At 35.1% G+C, this 20,643-nt stretch overlaps 1 protein-coding gene across 22 annotated transcripts in view; it reads right to left on the minus strand.

Moving 5' to 3' along the window:
- Positions 1–198: 198 nt before the first annotated feature.
- The window catches only part of MARCHF7 (membrane associated ring-CH-type finger 7), a 47,722-nt gene continuing 27,277 nt past the window's right edge, over positions 199–20,643 (minus strand). For 5 of the 22 annotated variants that reach the window (XM_059892474.1, XM_059892469.1, XM_059892476.1 and 2 more), the window contains 7 exons: positions 18,375–19,482; positions 15,176–15,345; positions 8,197–8,306; positions 5,516–5,629; positions 4,060–4,108; positions 3,340–3,399; positions 199–1,883 (listed from right to left, as the gene is read on the minus strand). In XM_059892474.1, coding sequence (XP_059748457.1) covers positions 1,819–1,883; positions 3,340–3,399; positions 4,060–4,108; positions 5,516–5,629; positions 8,197–8,306; positions 15,176–15,345; positions 18,375–19,482 — 1,676 coding nt within the window. In that variant the 3' untranslated portion in view covers positions 199–1,818. 22 annotated transcript variants of the gene reach the window in all.

The following is a 20,643-nucleotide window of genomic DNA, read 5'->3' on the forward strand; positions in this document are numbered from 1 at the left end:
ATACTGATACTGGCATCCTTAAATTTCGCATATCTGCTTTAAGGAAGATAATACAAAGATAACAGGCAGAAGTTGAGCAAATGTTTAGAAACAGTTATTTTCATATAAAATGGAATTTGAAATTGTAAGATTTTTGGCTATAACATCTGAAGTCTTCTTTGAGTACCAGTTTAAAAGGAAACATTTCAAACTATAAAGTAAATCAGTATGCACTTTATTTCAAGCCAAAGTTTTACATTAAGACCAACAGTCTGACTGAAAGTGAGCAAACTGTTGATTCACATTTGGAAATTACATAGTTTCTACTTAGATTCTGAAAAAGTAGTCTGACATAGACTTTATTTAACCTGAAACCACCTGAAGGCATTTTAAAGTGTATCCTAAGGGTGCTGATGAAGAAAATATACAGTGTTATGGATGTATACACAACTCAGGACCACAGTGTAAATCTAGTCATGGTGAATAGGTAATGTTCATCTCTTCTCTAAAGGTAGTGAAAAATAATCAAATAAAGGTTTAGAATTATCAAGGAACAGTTAAAAACAACCAGGATCCAAACAGGTTATTTATATCATATTTATCTATAAAGAAGTGACAACACTAAAAAACCCATTGAAAACCAGTGTTTTAAACTCTGAATGTGGGCCTTAAAAGTATCTCATTAACTCGAGATTGCAATAATTTTTTTTAAAACAAACAGCATTTGGCTAGCAATTCTGATATAATTTACAGCTGCAATATTCCTAAGAGGAATATCTACATACTACATACTATGGTCTATCAAATATAATCTGCATTTTCCGAATCAATACAAAAATTTATCCATCATTTGTACACTTTATTTTTATATACTTTTTTACAAAATTAGATTTTACTGCTAAGTGAATTTAGAATTCAAATTAAATTTGGAAACCTAATATAATGCTCTTAACTTTCTCCCTATTTTTTTTTTAAACACTGGAAGCAAATGATTATAAAACTGAGACTGCAACTTAAGGCATTTTAAAAATAAAAATAATTAGGTGCCATCTGGCAATTTATTTTGCAAGCCTATTTTGTCCCACTTTTACCACTAACAGACCAAAACACCAACCTTTCTTCATAAATATAACTACAGTAATCAGAACACAAAAAAGGGCTGTCAACATTGCTTATTTAAAACAAGGGTAACACTTTCCCCACTCATTAAAAGAAAAATACTTTTAATTACCAGTTTATAAACATTAGATTCACTGGCCATATTAAAGGTCCAGCAGAATTTTAATTTAGTAACACTTGAGAATGAACATATATATACATGCATAAAGTGTATATATGAACTATATATATATATTCATTCTATAGAGATAATATATTCAACAGACATTTCCCCACAAAATTCACTCATACGTAATTGCCAGTTTTAATAACGCTTGTTCACAGATTATCCATTTGTCTTATATGCAGTTAGGCAATATCAAATGTTCTGTTATGGTCTCCATCCTCTTCAGAATCATCTTCTGAAGCTGTTGAAAGAAAACAGGATGATCAAGAATGACTTTAAGGGGGATGAGAATGGAAGTGTAAGTATGAAGCCAGAACAGCAATGATTTATAGAACAAAAATCCCAATTTATTATATACTGTTTGGTCAAAATGATAAATTATGATGACTGCATTAGGGTAGTTTGTAGGTGATACCTAGCCACAATGCCCCCACCCCTACAACTTTTTGTTATGTTAGTTTTTATTAAAATGAAAATGTTTTAAAATGTGGTTCAAGAACATCTAAAAAGTTCCTGAGATCAGTTTGTGTCCACAATAGCTAATGATAAATACACTAGACAAACAGTAAACTTGAGGCAAGTGCTCTCACACACCTGAGGAGAATCTGGCTTATTACCGCTGCATGTTTGATGTATCCGATGAGAATGAAAAAAAAAATGTACATAGAAATAGAATAATAGGTTATGGGTATTCTTGCAATTTACATCAGAGCTATGTCTATACAATGCCAAGAAAAAGTTCTATTTAGTCAAAAAAGCTTTATATAGATACAGCCTAAATTAAAATAATTGGATTTAGTAAAAACCTTTTGTTGAGAGGATTTCTATGCCTCCATGTTGTCAAAGACTCATCACTCTTGCAACAGTTCTGACCTCAATTTATTTTAGAGTCATTAGTAGCTCAAGAGTTTAATAGAAAACATTCTTGAATGTCTTAGGACATAGTAAACTGCATGTGAAGGAAAATGGAAACTCACTAAAAATCTAACCAGCATTTCCCCTTTTATCAAGAGCAGAAAAGATAAATGCATACTCTTCTTGTATTTAATACTGGACAATTTAAGAGCACCCAGCAAATGCAATCAACAAGAAAAAAATCATGCAACATGTACAGATGAAACTTAAGTCTCCATATATTTACCTTGCAGAAATTTTAAATAAATGATACCAAGCATATACTTAATTAGCTCATGAGGAGTAAAATCCTACACTTAAGTTTTATATATATCATGGAGAAATGTCAAACTAAAAAATAAAATAGTTTTTCAGAGAATTTCTGTTTTCTACTGGATTAACTCTACAGAAGAAAATTCAGTCAAAACCAGTTTTCAGAATATATTAGTACTCTGGTATTTAGGAGTCAACTAGTAATACCCACAACATCTTTCACCCTGAGTTTGGATATACATATTTCAACTCCATCTTTTCCCTCTCATTCACGTGCTTAAAAAACTAAATTCTAAATAAGAACATTAGTAAAAAAATTAACAGCAATCTGAGTAAATGTACACTGCAGCAGATTACTCTCATCACATTTGACAAAATATAAATTATAACTTACAAAAAAGAGATCTTTGTATTAGCCAACACGATGGACCTGGACTAAGAAGGTATGAAGGAAAAAAAGATTTACACTCAATGACGTCCCACTTTATTATACCATTTTGACTCCTTTACATACCACTTCCACACGTACTAACCAAAATTGTGAAACTGTATTACCTAACTGCAGCTCTAAATTCTTTTAAAACTTAAAATTGTACAAACTCAATGACAAAAACCCATGCCTAAGAATATTCAAGGAATTAAAAAAAGAGGATTAGGTCCTTCTGAAACCTTACTTCAAAGGATGCTAAATTTTCTCTAAAGGTAAAACATTACACAGACTACATATAATAGTCCAAGTATTTTAAAGGTGAGTATAGAAGATAATCAACTGGATGACACTTCAAAGAGTGTACTGGAATCTGATCATGGGGAGTGCCGATTGCTTTGGATAAAAAAAGCACATTAGCTAAGTAGGGAAATCTTGGATTCCCAAGAACTGTTCCAGAGCCACCAATATCTGTGCCCACCTGGTATGAAGCACCCTGGAGACTGTAGGACTTTGAGAAGAGGGCAAGCTGTGCAGATGCCTGTAAAGATTTGGGCATTAAGTGCCTTCACAAAGGAGCCCAGGCAGAAGTCCTAAAGCTGGAACGTGATCTTAAGAGATTGGAGCTGCTGGCGTAGCTGGCTGCCTATTAAAGGTCCATGAGGACCTGAACAAGGAGCAAAAAAACAAAAAAAAAAACAACAAAAAAAAAACTATGGCTTCTGTTAGGGACTCAGAATTTGGACTCTTTCACTCCTATTTTCCTGGAACTGTATATATAAACCCAGGGAACACCTTTTATGATCCAACAAAGCTAAATAACAAAATTTCATATGCAAAATAAAAAATCTAGCCAATTAAGAAATGTGTTTTGATTAGTAAACATGTCTTTTTTAAAAAAGTGTTAACATTAGAAGTGTTAAAATTAAGGTGATTAAATATGTATTTTTATTTTATATAAAAGCAAAATACTGATGGTTAAAATAATATCCTCTATACATTAAAATTAATGCAATTTAAAAATATGCTATTAAAATAATGTCAGTTGCCCAACCAATCTTTCCCAATTCAATTATTCTGGTATTATTAAGCCTATAAATGAAGCTCTAATTTGGTAGAGTATATATACTTGGGTTTTGTTCTATGGGTTTAATTTGCAAAAGTAAATTCAACAAGTCTGGGGAGGGGAAATTCCACCTACTTTCGAGATCTTCCATATGTGCCTGAAGAGTTCTTGCAAGGTTAATAAACTAGAAACAATGCAGAAAGAAATACAGTAGTTTAAATGTAGCAAATGGATCTAGAGAGAATCAGTATAAGAGATTCATTTCTACTTAAAAGTCAAATATAATTTTAAGCCTTTAAATAGGGGGGTCTTTCATCCCCCACATCAAAAATTACAAGCTTTTAATGATATGACTTTTAAAAACACCTTATATATCATTATCAGTTATGTAGAAATCATGTATTAATCATATAGAAACTGGGAGCAGATAACAATAATCTTATAATGAATACCACTGTGTTCTTGTATAAATATAACACTTCCAAAAACTATGGAGAAAATTAATCCTTTGCAATTTGGAACCAAATGATTGTTAGTGGTCAATTAAAAAATATAAATCGATTATTTTCCTGCCTAGAAATATGACATATGATTCTGTACTTTAAATGTATATACCTTTTACAAAGGCATGAATTCAACAGATATTAATTTATATGGTTCATTTATTCTGAAGAGACAAGTTGCCGCCTTTTTAGAAATCAAGAGATTTTTGCTCAAATTCTGAAAGCCTTTGAGAATTCCTTCTCTGTTCTCTGAATGATAAAAATTAACAATTGGCTAGTAGGAATGTTTACATGATTACAAAAAAAGTTCTATCCATATACACTGAATTTGTTATTTGATAATTTTCAAAATATAAAAGAAACGTCATACCTCACCATAAACTCTACTAAATTTTTATCACCGAAGAGAACATTTGTATAAAAAAACTGTTTGAAGGATATATTTATGAAGACATTTCAAGAATCAGGTGTTCAGAATGCTATGGTAATGACATGTAGACTCTAGTCCCTGCTACATAGAATGGCAAGGCAGTAGAGTATAAATTTCCATAACAGTACCATTTAATTAAAAATACCTAACAAACAACTTTCTTACTGTTAAACTAAGGCAACAGTGTACAGAGTAAACACCAAATAGTCCAAATTGTAAGTAGTCTGAAATACAGATGCTTAAAAACTACTAGAGTGGTAATCTTTTACAGGATAGTAACGAATAAAATGAAGTTAATTTCCCATACTCTTTCAGTTTTTGGAGTTCAGTATCAGGTTTCTAAGTTATAACCCTGAGTCTTGTTAGAAAGAGCATTTTCCTTAGTTACTTCCAAGTCCCTGTTTTTCACTGATATATATTCCAATTAACTTCAAGAGCTAGAAAATTACTTTTTTAAAAACAGCTTTATGAAAAAATTATGCTCCTTGATAAAGACAGTTTTTTCTATTAAAACTACAATACCTTTACTTTTAAGAAAGCTTATAATATAGGAACTTCCCAAAGGAAATAGTGTGTGAACATATAAAACAATCTGCCTTCCACTGCAAACAACTGTTGCATCATATCCTCCCTTTCCCCCTGTTCCAAGGTTACTTACTCGGACACGTGTGCTTGGTTCATTCGTATTTCCCATCATATCAGAAAAGCTTTGTTCGCACAAGTGCAATAACACAACTAGGTAGAGACCAGAGCTGATAAACTCATACTCAGCCTTCAAGAGGGAAGCAAATGAGAAAAAGAAGATATATGGAGAACGAAAAATTAATAGACAAGAGACTGACATTCATATACTGATAAACTAGAGGAAATGTATTCATATCCAGTTCTTAGAGATACAGCACCATCTATTAAATCAAGAAATACCCTCCATAATATCATAAATGTACTAATGCTGTAAGTGATACAAATAGGTGTATGAATATCCTCTTTATTTAATTCAGTCTTCTGTTATGTAATGATTTATATATAAAAGTGGGACTTTTAACTCATTTGAGGGCAGAATGAATGATCTAGTTCTATAAAGCACCTAACAGATTTTATTACTACAAATGGCTATAAATGTTTACCTAAAAATTACCATTTCATGTATAGCTATGTATCAACATATGCAAATAAAACCTATTCATATGGGTCAAACACTTATTACATAATATAATTAACTTCAAGGCAACAGTAAATATAAAAATAAAGGTAACAGAGTAACTGTTCCTTGGATGATTCACATAGAAATTTTTAGTGGGTAAAAACTGTCCTTTGGTTCAAAATTATTGTTCTGAAGCTAACAATACAGGTCATGAATATAGTGTTATTAAAAATCTAAACTATCCTGTAATTTTTATACAGTAAACTAAATTGTACTATTTTTGGTAATTAACTCATCTGAAGTTAAGAGCTATACGTTCTTAGTTATCAACTTCAGCAACTACCTGTTCTCATATTCCACAGAGGATTCAAAAAATTTGAAACTGATTTAAAAACTGTCTTTACATCATCACTTGTTAATTTTTTACTTAATTAGGAAATTTATGTCCAGATTTTTTTTTAATTTTAATATTTATCACCTTGAAAAAAATGAAGCCACTGGATGAGGAGATAAACTGTATTAAACTAGTTATTTAAAATTATAGTTCTTAGGCCCCCAGAATCCAAGATTTACACAGAACAAAGAAGTTAAAAGTCAGGAAGCTTAATCAAGACTTGTCATTGTTTTGTACTCCACCTAACATTTTCTCACTTATAAATTATTTAAGATTGTGGGCCATTCAATCCTTGGAGAAATGAAAACATTCCTGGTTGAAATGAAATGCAAAGAACCACCTTTCAGAGACATGATGGAGCACCTTCCTAGAGAAGGAAGGACAGCAGGAGAAAATCATCCTTTGAAATCTACTCTCATTTTGAGAAGATTAAAAAAAAAATTTATTTCCATCATTCTACCTTTACTTACTCTTTCCCTTGTTCTTTAAAATACCAATGCTCAGCTATCCAGAGAGATTCCTTGGAGATTTAAGACAACTGGTGAAACTAGTATTCTCTTTGGACAGCTGGCTCATTAAAGAATAAAATAATCTAGTATGAGTAGCATCTGTGCTACATCAATTGCCCAGAGTTGCGTTTTGAGTGATTCTTTACCTGGATTGAAGTAATCCGCTTCAAAGGATCTGAAAATCCTTTAAATCATATACAAATTTTGTGAATCTGTAAATTTTATTGACTGTGGTCTTAATCAGATTTTTCAAAGGGTATTCATTATCCCTACATTTTAAAAGTAAAGGGTATCCATACAGGATTATGTTGCTTGATTCCACTTATGATTTTTATGTTTATGTGAAATTTGCCTCAATCAAAAAAAAGGGGGCGTCCATTACTCCTTTATTTAAAAAGTGTTTTTCAAGCATTTATGCATTCTCCCACCATTATCTCTCTTTTTATAATGAATATGCTAAGCATACTTGGATAGTATGGCTCTTGAGTCAACCCTGTAATCTCCTTTTGCTCTCAGAATTTTCCTTTGGCAGGGGGGAAAGGGAGGAAATACTGAGCTCTTCGTTCTCCCTAAGCATATCAAAATTTTTTAAAAGTTTAAAGCTTCAAAAAATAAAAATTAGTGACCAAGTCAATTCTCAGGAGAATAGTTATCAATACACATCAAAAAAAATCTGAGAAATGAGAATATCTGAAAAATTTTTAAATAAGATTGGAGATTATTCATTATATAAATAGACTAAAATGACACAATACTAAAAGAAAGAGGTTTATAAACAATGTGAATTTGGAATAATAGATTTCCTAAGGTATTCTGTATAAAGCTGCAGGTAGCAATAAGGAGAGTGGAGGGAACTAGGAGAGTAGAAGAACATTGGGGGGTGGGGGCAGACAGGCACACAAAAAACTACTTCTAACATTAAAAGACAGAGGATGTAGATCCAGGGCTAGGCATTTCAATTACAGTCCAGGACTGAGGCATTCACAACTGAGACAGCTCTGGAGAGCTAAGATTAGCATGCCTATTTGGGGACCACTTTCCTAAGCCTTTATTTTCAGGTTTATTTAGGGACCATATAATACATTTTATCTTAATAATTTAAAACCTGTGACTTGCTTTTTTGCCCTTTTCAAAACTTATAGGAAAGTAAAGAAAAATTATACTTAATGCAGTAAAAGAAAATTACGTTACTATTTTAATGTAGGTTTTCAGATCATGATTTAATCTTTTCTTCAAGAGTTGTCCTTTAAGCACAGAATAGACACTTACCAAATTAGGCAAAATATACTAACTTGTTCATTTGCACGAGCTCTATGTAGTTCATGAATATCAAAATCCTCCAGGTTAAGCTGCAACTTCTCTTTACAGAGTTCACAGGTGGTTACAGCCTCTAGTGAAGAACCTGGTTAAAAAAAAAAAAAAAAATCACAAATAAAGCTTAATTTTGCTATGTCTCCACAAAACATTTTTCCTTGTGGGTTTTAAGCTTAGAATATAGAAAACTAAAAGGAAGGGAGGAAGAGACTGCAGGGAGACTGTACTACTAACATAAACCAGTAACATCTCCTAAAATAGCAATTAGTAACACCTGACGCGCATGTCCTATTCTTGTGGTACCTAAGCCTCCACCTTGTGTTTATTTTCCCATCCCAGATACTCATATATTTTGATGTGGGATGCTGACAATGGGTTGAGTTCAGTTCAGTCACTCAGTTGTGTCTGACTCCTTGCGACCCTATGGACTGCAGCATGCCAGGCTTCCCTGTCCACCACCAACTCCCGGAGCTTGCTCAAACTCACGTCCATTGAGTCGGTGATGCCACCCAACCATTTCGTCCTCTGTCATCCCCTTCTTTTCCTGCTTTCAATCTTTCCCAGCATCAGGGTCTTTTTCAAGGAGTCAGTTCTTTGCATCAGGTGCCCAAAGTACTGGAATTTCACCTTCAGCATCAATCCTTCCCATGAATATTCAGGACTGATTTCCTTTAGGATGAACCGGTTGGATCTCCTTGCAATCCAAGGGACTCTTGAGAATCTTTTCCAACACCACAGTTCAAAAGCATCAATTTTTTGGCACTCAGATTTCTTTATATCCAACTCTCACATCCATACATGACTACTGGGAAAATCATAGTTTTGACTAGATGGACCTTTGTTGGTAAAGTAATGTCTCTGCTTTTTAATATGCTGTCTAGGCTGGTCATCGCTTTCTTCTAAGAAAATATAGTCACTGTTTCCATTGTTTCCTCCTCTATTTGCCATGAAATGATGGGACCGGATGCCATAAAAACATGGTATCTAAAACAACTAGTTACATAGACCTAGGCCAGTATCTTTGATGTGATAACATATACTAAGACTGCCTATGGTCTAAGAAATGTGTCTTCCCTATAACTTAGGAAGCAAAGAAAGGGATCCACTCTTCTTCAGATAAAAACAGCTCCCCTCGGCCATAAAACAGAAGTCCTGATACGTGGTACAACTGCTAAGTGATATAAGACACAGATAAGATACAAAAAGCCCCCAAATATTGTATGATTTCATTTATATGAAATATGTAGAATAAGCAAATTCAGAGAGAAAGTACATCAGAATTTACCAGGTGCTTGAGAAGAGGGTGAGAAGGGTATTAGTGCCTAATAGATACAGAATTTCTGTTTTGGATGACTTAATAAAAGTTTTGTAAATAAATAGTGGTGATGCTTACTCAACATTCTAAATCTACTTAATGCCACTGAATTATACACTAAATAATGGTTAAAAGGGTAAATATCATGTTATATATTTGTTTTACCATAATTAAATACAATTCCTTCTGTCCTATATGCACTCAACATTTGGTTACTCCTAAGCTTCTGGCTCTAATTAAGTACCAGTCTTGTTTAATTAAACATATTGCCATTTTCCTCCTTGTTAAACAGGGCTTTAAAATGAAAAACTGTCCTAAAAACTAGAATAAGTCATATGCATAATAAGGTAAAGATTTAGATTCAATTTAACATTTGTTGAGTGCTTGTTATGTGCCAAAAAAATATTAGAAGTTCTAGACATTAAGAAAGAAAATAGTCATGCCTGTCTTGAAGAGCTCATAAACTCTTAGAATTAGTGTTATTTAATAACAATTTGTTAATAATAAAAATTTAGCATAAAGTCTAAGACAACAGTTGTAGTAACTTACATGCATTTTCTAAAAACAGCTGAAAGGAAAATGAATGAATGCTACTTTGAGGTAGTAACATGTCTATGTCGCCTCAAGATAGGCTGGAGTGAAACTGCAAAAGACATTTCTATTTATCAAGTATGTGAATAATATCGATTTGCTTTTTAGAAGTCAAGCATACTTGAAAGTGTTGAAATTAAAATGCATTCATAATATTTTCTTAATCTTTAAAAATATATTACTGAAATATACTACACTCAAGATGGAGAATATAAAAAATGTGACACTTCAGAAGGTTTTCTCTTATTAAGACATTTATTCTTTGAATCAGAAGCAGGAAAAGTATGATGATTATAAAATATGGACACTGGATGCAATTTAATAATGCTCTTTCACATTTTAAGGCTTCATGTTTCTCTTCTATGGAACAAGTAACAGAGAAGTTGTTCAAAAAGGCCGTATGCAGTTGGAGGAACCAGTTATCCTTGAAATCTTTAATCCAGAACCCCTCATTTAATCCAGGACACCCCTCAGGTGTCCTTCATATCCCACCTCATTCAGTAGGCCCTGCCTACATTTGCCTAAGCTTATATTAAACTTATTCTATTCATCTTTGAACATCCTCAGAGTTTTTAAGTCTATATATAGCAGCTGCTTAAATGTTTAAACAAATCTCTATCAGAATGAATCATCTACCAGATGAGGTCATCAAGTAAATATGAGAAAGCCTTGTGAAAACTTAACAGGAAGGTTCAGTTCTTGAGATTTTAACATTCATCACCATGAATACTTATCATTACCTTTAAAACCTATTTAATTACTTACTGTGAGCCCAATCCTGTGAGAAACTATTCATAAACATCATCTCACTTGATCTTAACAACAAACTATTCCTCAATCTGACTCTTGATGGAACTGAGGCCCAGCCCCAGACCTACTTAACATTCAAGAATGTTTAGAAATTGGATTTAAGGAATCTCTGTTTTTAAAACATAGATGGGTAATTCTGATCAGCAACCAGAATTGAGAACCAAAGTTAAGAGAGTTACTCAAAATCCTATAGTTAAGTGTTGGGGAGTCATTATTCCAACCTAAAGCAAGTCCAACTCTCAAAAGCCAATGTTCTTAAATAATATATTGTATTACCTGTTTTCCTACCTATACAATACTAACAATCCAGTTGCAAATATAATAGAAGGTGAGTCAAGGTGTTTTTCATTCTGGTAATAGCTAACATTTCTGGGCCCTTGCTAAGTGTCAAGAACCATGCTGAGCATTCATTTAAACTTATTAACACCCCAGGGCAGTGCCTAATAAAGTGCACAAGGCTTTCATTACACCACACAGTCAAAAAGAGGCTGCTACAGGTAAGACTGGCCCATCCCACAGGTTTGGGATCAGATTAGTTTAGAAAAAAAGATAACCCCATACCCCAATGAGGCCTCTGCTATCTTGCTGCAGGAAGAAAAGTTTTCCGCTAGTCTCATCATATCCAGTTTGAACACATTTATCAAATTCCAACAGATCATTAACACTGAAATTAATACCATCATACTTCACAACCTATTTTTCTGTCACCCAACTATCATCATCAGACCATCACTGCCACACAAGTATGTTCATTTATTACTATGATCTAATTTCCCACCCTACTAGTCATATTTCACTAGGTCCTCCTGGTACTCATTGCTAAACACAGGTAAATTCTTCTCAACCAATTTCCTTTATGAGTCACCTGTTCAACTTCAAGACTGAACCACAGGGCCTCACAAACTGATAAAATATTCTTCTGCAATCACTTCCTCCCAACAACCGTTTGCACCTCAGGACCAAGAAACAGGGACAGACATCCCCGATACCTATTGCTGTTTTGAAACTCAAAGTTCTTCCTCATTCATTAATGACTTTCAGTTCAGTTCAGTTCAGTTCAGTCACTCAGTCGTGTCCGACTTTGCGACACCATGAATCGCAGCATGTCAGGCCTCCCTGTCCATCACCAACTCCCGGAGTCCACTCAGACTCACGTCCATCGAGTCAGTGATGCCATCCAGCCATCTCATCCTCTGTCGTCCCCTTCTCCTCCTGCCCCCAATCCCTCCCAGCATCAGAGTCTTTTCCAATGAGTCAACTCTTCGCATGAGGTGGCCAAAGTACTGGAGTTTCAGCTTTAGCATCATTCCTTCCAAAGAAATCCCAGGGCTGGTCTCCTTCAGAATGGACTGGTTGCATCTCCTTGCAGTCCAAGGGACTCTCAAGAGTCTTCTCCAACACCACAGTTCAAAAGCATCAATTCTTCAGCACTCAGCCTTCTTCACAGTCCAACTCTCACATCCATAATGACCACAGGAAAAACCATAGGCTTGACTAGACGGACCTTTGTTGGCAAAGTAGCACCTATCTTCTTTACACAACTTATTTCTTGGTTATTTCCACATCTACAAAGACCGTAATTGATTCTGACTTCCTCAACATCCTTGCTTCCAATATTACCTGTCCCCACCTCAGCCACCCACTTTATGGTCATTAACCTTGACCTCGTCATTGCACTTTACAGCACTACTCCTAAAATCTGTGTGTTAAGCATCTCTTCTGTATACCTATGATCTTTCACTATTCTAGCTCACCTACTCTGGCAATTATCTTCAATGTCCATGAGATTCAAAAAACACAGATCCGACTTCTCACTATCTACTTCCTAATGTCCTTACTCCCTCTTTCTTGTCTAATTTCTAAGCTCACTACAACCACATCCAACTTTAACTCCCTTCATCATTTTTTGCCTGTCAAAGGTCTCAACCCCACTGAATTCAAATCCTTGTCTGTATCCAAGCATCTGAAAATTGCTTCTTAAAAATGTACATGTATCCCAATCACACTTTTAAATCATATTCATAGCCACAGATTTTTATGGACACTAGTACTATCTGAAAACATTTTAGAATGTTCTTTTCCTCACACACGAAAATTTCTTAACCCATCCCCTCCATCAGCTAAAGACCCTTATTAAGAAAACAGAGGCAATTATATGGGAATTTAAGCACCTTCTCACCAAAGCAACACACTTTGGTTAGAAATAGTCCATATCTACACTACCAGGTACCCTTTTCCTATTAAAAACTACCTATTCAACTTGTACTCTGGATCCCCTCTTCCCCTTCTCTTTTCATAAATTTTTCTCTTCACAGTATCTCTTGTTAAAATAAAAACATGTCCTCAAATTTTCTACCTTGAAAACAAAAAACAAAAACATGTACCATGACCAGGTGGTAGAAAACTCTCCAGTTTCTACCCTGTATCTCCAATTATCCTGACAGTAAAGTTTATTGTAAAAGGGGGTCTGTCTGTGTTGCTGCTTCCCTAGTCTTAGCCCAATTTAGTAACACAATGACACCTCACCTCATCCACTTTGCCCAGCAATGAAGTCATCAAGGACATCCATGCTGCCAAATTCCAGCTGTCATTTCTTTGTTCTTATCTTTCTGTTCTGACTTCTTTGTGGTACCTGACAGGGTTGATTACATCCTCTTAGAACATGTTCTTCTTTTGACTTGCACAACACTACATTTTCTGTTTTCTTCGCACCAGACTGAGGCTGCTCCTCAAATCTTCTCTGTTCCCACTAAATGTGTGGGTGCTTCAGAGCTCTGTTTCGGGTTCATTTTTTTGGTATCTGCCCTTGCGCTAGTGACATTTAATCTCAAAGCTTAAAATACTATTTATGTGCTCATGATTCCCAAAACTGAAATTTTCAGCACTGAAACTCTTGAAACATCATGCTTGTCTTGCTAACTGCCCAGATGACATTTCCATATCATTATCTAATAAACAGTTCATATATAATTATTTCCAAAACAGAACTCTTGGCTTCCTTTCCCAAATTTACACTTTTCTCAGTCTTCTTTATTTTAGTAAATGGTCCCACGATTTACTTAGTAGATCAAGGCAAAAACAGTTACTTCTCTAATTGTTCTTCTTCACTCCACCACATCCAATCCATTTGCAAGTCCCATAGAATCTACTTCCAAAACATACTCAAATCATCTATTTCTACAACCACCACCACCACCTCCTCTAATACAATAGATTCCTAGTTGGTCACAATAGCTCCCTGCTTTCACTCTTGTCCCAATAAAATCCACTCTTCACAGAGCAGCCAAAATAGAAATAAGATCATTTCACTCCCCTGACCTTCAGTGGCTTCGTATAACACTTATAAAAATCTAAGCTTCTGACATTAGCTTTCAAAGTCCTAAATGAGCAAGCCTTTGCTCATCTCTCGTATCTCAACTTATCACCCCTGTCCTTTCCCACAAGTTACAGCCACACTGGGCCTTCATTCAGTTCCTCAAACACACCTAAGTCATTCCCACCTTAAAGGCTCTGTGCCAGGTGTTCCATGTGTTGGAATGCTCTTCCTCTCATTCTAGAATAGCTAGCTCCTCTTTGTTCAAGTTTAAAATGCTCTCATCTCAACAAGATTGGAGAAGGAAATGGCAACCCACTCCAGTGTTCTTGCCTGGAGAATCCCAGGGACGGGGGAGCCTGGTGGGCTGCCATCTATGGGGTCACACAGGGTTGGACACGACTGAAGTGACTTAGTAGCAGCAGCATCTCAACAAGGCATTCCTTTAACACCTAATACCACCACCATGGGAGAAAGTTGCCTTGTCTGACTTGTACTCTATATCCCGTATCTAGAACGATGCCTGGCTCCATAACAGCACTTAATAAATAACGACTCCCTATAGCAATCCTACTGCTGCATAATAACATTAGAGAAAATAAATCTTTCTCAAGGACACATAGCTGCTAAATAGTAACAGTATTTCTTTGATTCAAAAGCATCTTACATGATATAAGGGTCATCAGTTAACTATACACATATGAAAGTAAATAGATTATTCAGTAAATGAAATACAACACTACCATACATTAAATTTATGAAGCAAAACTAATGCTCTTTAATGCTTTTGCTTCAAAAAATGATTGACACTTTTGTTAAGAGTAGACATTTGAATAAATTATAATCAGAATTGTTACTAAAATCCATACACGCATGCATTTCTTAGAAAAAACTGTGAAAACTTAATACACAAAGGGGTAAATCTTACCAGAGTTAATTTTGGCCTGTAACCATTTCTTCATACACTCTTGGTGGACATACTGTAAACTTCCGGTGCACTTGCATGGCTCTATCAGCAAGTTAGAGGATGATGCAGCTGCCATCTGACAAATTCTACATAAATCACCTTCTTCTTCTTCAGAGTCCTCTAAAAGGAGGCTGGAAAAGACAGTATATTTCCTAAACAGAGCTATCAAAACTCATCCTGGTTGGTCATTTCTAGTCATACATAATTCCAAAATATATCATGGTCTCTCTGGGTAGAAAAAAGGCAAACAATAACAATAATAAATAGCAACTACAGGAAAAATACTTTCAACAAGAGTAAAAAATGTAATATTTTAAAAGAAATCAAATAGGCTACCCTATTACTTATCTTCAAACAATTTAAAGTAATTCTGTCCTTGGTACCACAGCTTAAGTTCCACAGCTTTCATAATTTATAAGTTTCATTAAGATTTTAATTTCTGCAATATCACAGATTACTTCAATTCCAGGAGTATAAAGATAATGTACATATATACCCATTACTTTTGTCCCCTCAAAACTTTAAGACAACTTTGATGAATTAAACATTGACTTGTGATTTTTCAATTTACATGTTGTTAGAACCACGTTATGGAGAAGGAAATGGCAACCCACTCCAGTACTCTTGCCTGGAAAATCCCATGGATGGAGGAGCCTAGGAGGCTACAGTTCATGGGGCTGCAAAGAGTCGGACACGACTGAATGACTTCACCTCACCTCAGAACCACGTTATGTTTAAACTGATAAAGTTTTATATTAAATCATAATAAAATCAAAACAATAGATTTTAAAATTCCTCATTTTCCCCACCCCTAGTAATGTTAGTAAATCATTCTCATTTCTTTAAGGTTAGGATTTTAAAGTGTGGAGTAGTTCCCATTAACCCACATCATCCTCTATTTCACAGGCCAACATGTACTGCTTCTTTAAATGCAGAAATGATCACTATAGAACAAGTAATTTTTTTGGTTAAATCTCTCACCTTAGTCCACTGCTGACACAAAAAAGGTACTCAATAAATTGATGATACAGAATACTAAACATTAACTGAAATACAACCTGGATTATATTATATGGGTTCCATATGAGTTTAGCAAAAGATTTGTGCAAAGAGAAACAGATGTACTTTGAGGTGACTTCCATACCTAGACTTAACCAGAGATATAACCTCAAGTATTAATCTTTGTTTTTTCTAAACAGTTATTATTTATTTTTGGCTGAGTCTCTGTTGCTGCATGGGCTTTTCTCTAGTTGCCGTGAATGGGAGCTACTCTAGCTGTCGTGTGCAGACTTCTCCCTGAGGGGGCTTCTCTTGCTGCACAGCATAGGATCTGGGCGTGCAGACTCCAGTAGTTGCGGCTCCTGGACTCTAGAACACAGGCTCAGTAATTGTGGCGCATGGGCTTGGTTGCTGTGTGGCATGTGGGATTTTCCTGGACCAGGGATCCAATCTGTGTCTACTGCTCTGGCAGGCAGATTCTACCACTAAGCCACCAGGGAAGCCCCTTGAATGTTAATCCTTATGTTTTACCTTCAGATGTGACTTTCTTTGGCTCTGAGTTTTTACTCTGGGAGAGTCCATTTTTTTACACTTTTATTCATTTAATTGTAAAGTATATTATAATCCTCATGTATAAATGAAAAACATAATAAAGGAACACCCACATATAAACTCCATGTCAAAATACCCCAACAAATGTGCTTTTCAACTAGCTAACTAGACAGGGCAGTGCTGGCTTAATTGGTTACTCTTTGGACATCAGTAAACTAATGCTCTGCCTACTTACACTACTGCACTCAAATTAATCTCACTTTGAGCATAAGAAATATAGTACTTACTATATTACTCAGTAGACTGTTCACAAATAGAGGCTGCTCCTATAACATTAAACCTAACACTACCACAGCAGAATAAACTCTTCTCTACGAAAGGAGAAAAAGCAAATTTTAAGGGAATCTTTACTTGGTACAATTTGTTTTTTCTAAGGAAAAGTGGAAACATACTCGTCTATGTTCACTATCTTAGAAAGCATATGAAGCTTCCTTTATTACCCAGAGTAAGATTTGAATTGTTTCTTGTTAAAAACAAAAAAGAATCTAAAGTGATACTAACAACTATGCTCCCCAACAATTTCATTACTGGGGCCTTTATGAATAAGAAAAAACAAAAACCAAAAACACCCAACGACCTTAGCATTACGTAAGTCTTTTCTTCTTACAAGTATATTTTATGTGCACTATCCTATCCTATTGGAGAAGGCAATGGCACCCCACTCCAGTACTCTTGCCTGGAAAATTCCATGGGCGGAGGAGCCTGGTAGGCTGCAGTCCATGTGGTCGCTACGAGTCGGACGTGACTGAGCCACTTCACTTTCACTTTACACTTTCATGCATTGGAGAAGGAAATGGCAACCCACTCCAGTGTTCTTGCCTAGCACAGTCGGACACGACTGCAGCGACTCAGCAGCAGCAGCAGCATCCTATCCTATTTCATCATAAAAGTAATACATGGAAAAACTAAGCAACAATATTAACACGACAAAATAATTAAGTTGGACTGAAAATCTCTGATCTTTCATCTTTTCCCAGAGATTTTTAAGCAATCTAAACTCTACAGAAGATTTCATATGAATAAAAAATTCTAAGTTCTGAATTTAAATTGACATTTCTGTCAGTCACAGTAATTCAGCATACATTTAGACTTTAAAAAAATTTAAAAATCTGTGATTTTACCTCATCCCAAAAAAGATTTGAAATCAGAAATATAAATAAATGGTAAATAAATGATCTTATTAAAAGGTGAAATATTGTCTTGATACATATGACCACTTGGGTCAACTTAACCAATTCCATGTAGCACTAGCCTACCAAGACAAAGGGTAAGAGATTAAGGCCTTTTGTCTCCATACGTATCTGTGTCCAAAGCTGGTTAAAAACAACCTTCAGATTATTTCCCGATGCAATTTACACCCCCAGTACCTACCTCTAGAATTAATTCTCATCCATTTTACCTCTGAGCAAGATACTAACATCTTACTGGATGTAAATTTTAAAGGAAGAAAATTCAGACATCACTCTTATGAGAAACCATTTTAGAAACAAACAGTTCTTTCTTTAATCTGTTACTGCTTTACAGGCTTAAGACATGTATTCAAACTTACCTCTCTTTTATTTTCTGTAGTCTTTCTGGGTCTCTTGAAGGTACATTTTTAGTTTTATCATTTTTTCCATCAGATGAACTCCACCCTGAAGGAATAATATCTACAGTGATCATAACATTATCAGTCAAATTATTTCCAAGTGCTGGGGGCACTGCAAATCGAAATAAGGAACCAGGAAGGATCCCCGTTATCCCTGTACTTCGTCCGCTCCGAGTTGAATCTGAGGGGGAGTCACCTGTACCAACACTGCTTGGTGCTGCAGATGCCTGCGGTCTGTTGGCACCAGCCCCAAGGGGCTCACTCTGTGCTTCAAGGTGAACCACTTCATTTGATTCTCTTCTAAAAAGATGATGAGATCTAGATGGTATATCAGAGGTAGATATCCTTGAAGATTCATCTCGTCCCTCTCGCCTCCTTCTAGAGAACAAAGGTGTGCATCTATTTCTAAGTGAGGAAGATAACCATGGTCCTGTATTTCTGCCTTCAGATTCTTGGCTAAAATTTTGGGAATCTGGCTCAGAGTTATGATTTTGGCTAAGAGATGACAAACCCCACCTTCGCCGAAGAAATCGAAATCCCTGAGAAGCTTCGGATGCCCTATTATCAGGAATATCAGAGGCTGATGCTGCATTACCACGAGACTGAGAACCTGTCAAGATTCTTGGAGAAACATAAGAATTTTCAGAACTCAATGACCTTGTATTCAAGGAGTCTTGATTAGACCTTCGTGAAAAAAAAGTAGATGACATACTAGAAGCTATACGTGACAGCAATCTCCTTGTTGTGCGTCTACCTTCATTGTCAGAAGATTCTTGAAATGATCTGTGAGATGAGTTAATCCTATCTGAACTGCCTATAGTTGAGGTTTCACCTCTATTTGAAGTATAAGAAAATCCAGGCTGCATACTGCTTTGGGGAGATTCTAATTCTCTTGGAGAAAAATTTGATCTTAAAGAATTTCTACCAGAGTCCCTAGAACATGGTATGGTTTGATGTTCAGAAGGCATTTGGTGGTTAGTAGATGATGCACTCAATTGTAAAGTGCTCAATGAGTTCTCTTTTGGTCTTGCTCCTTGTGAATATGAAGAAGGAACTCTGTCTTGAACACCTATTTTTTAAAAAAGAAAAGATAACCACTTACGTGAATTATCTGTGCATTATTAAATTTAAGTCTATTAACCACTAATTAATGCCAAAATTAACCCTTAGATTCAAACTGAACACTGGCATATTATAGCTACACACCCTAACTACCATTACAGAAAAAAAATTAACATATTTAACTATCTGTCTACACTTTTGGTAAAATCCAGTGCTGCTGAATAAAGTCGTCATTACAAATTTTTAAAAACAGAAATGCATTATAGCTTTACAAGAGGCAAACATCAATCAACCAACACGGATGAAGGTATAACAGTTGAATTTACTGATCAAAAATTGATATGGGAGAAGAATACCTAACAGCTAAATGGATAAGGAATTTTAAATGGGTCAAAAACTCAAAGTAAATGACTCATAACAAGTAAAAGCAAAATTCTCATAGGGAGATGGTGTTTTTGAAATTTTTCTTACTCTAATAAGTACAAAGTTATTTTATGTAAATATTATCATTCTTGTCATTTTATAGCAAACCATGCTAACAGTTCAAACTTTCTCCAACCTTTGGCCTCTTCTTTCAAGTTAACAACAGGGATTTTAATCCCTGATTACTCATCAACCATAACTATGTTTAAAAAAAAAAATACTGGCCCGGAACTCCTAGTCAGAATAGAGCTCTGGCATCTGCAATTTTAACAGTACATTGCTGATGATTCTAACCTTCAAGTGGAATGAGAAATACCACAGCATTCCTTTATAAAAAATATTCGTCCATATACCTAGTTTAAGAACTAGATTGTTACTGTGCTAACACATGGTACCTCATGGAAGAATCAATGGGGACGAATCTATTCCACACACTTATACTCCCCAAACCTAGAAGCTACTGACACTGTTTACTAAACCTCCTCCATCCAAAGTCAAGCAAATGAAAATACGCTTTCATTTGTCTTAAATAAAGCAACAAATTGCCCTAGTAAGGTCATTTAACAAATCTAGTTAAACCTCCCAATAGAAATGTATATTCTTCTTTGTAAATCAAATTCCACTTTTGTCTGCTATGACTGTCAACTTCAGTTAGTATCTTTTATCTTCAGTTATGTACTATTACTGTTTTATTTTTATTTTTTTAATTGCACTTATTTTTTTCAGGTGGATTCACTGCATAATG

Source organism: Bos taurus, chromosome 2 (assembly GCF_002263795.3).
Source record: "Bos taurus isolate L1 Dominette 01449 registration number 42190680 breed Hereford chromosome 2, ARS-UCD2.0, whole genome shotgun sequence".
Classification (NCBI taxonomy): Eukaryota; Metazoa; Chordata; class Mammalia; order Artiodactyla; family Bovidae; genus Bos; species Bos taurus.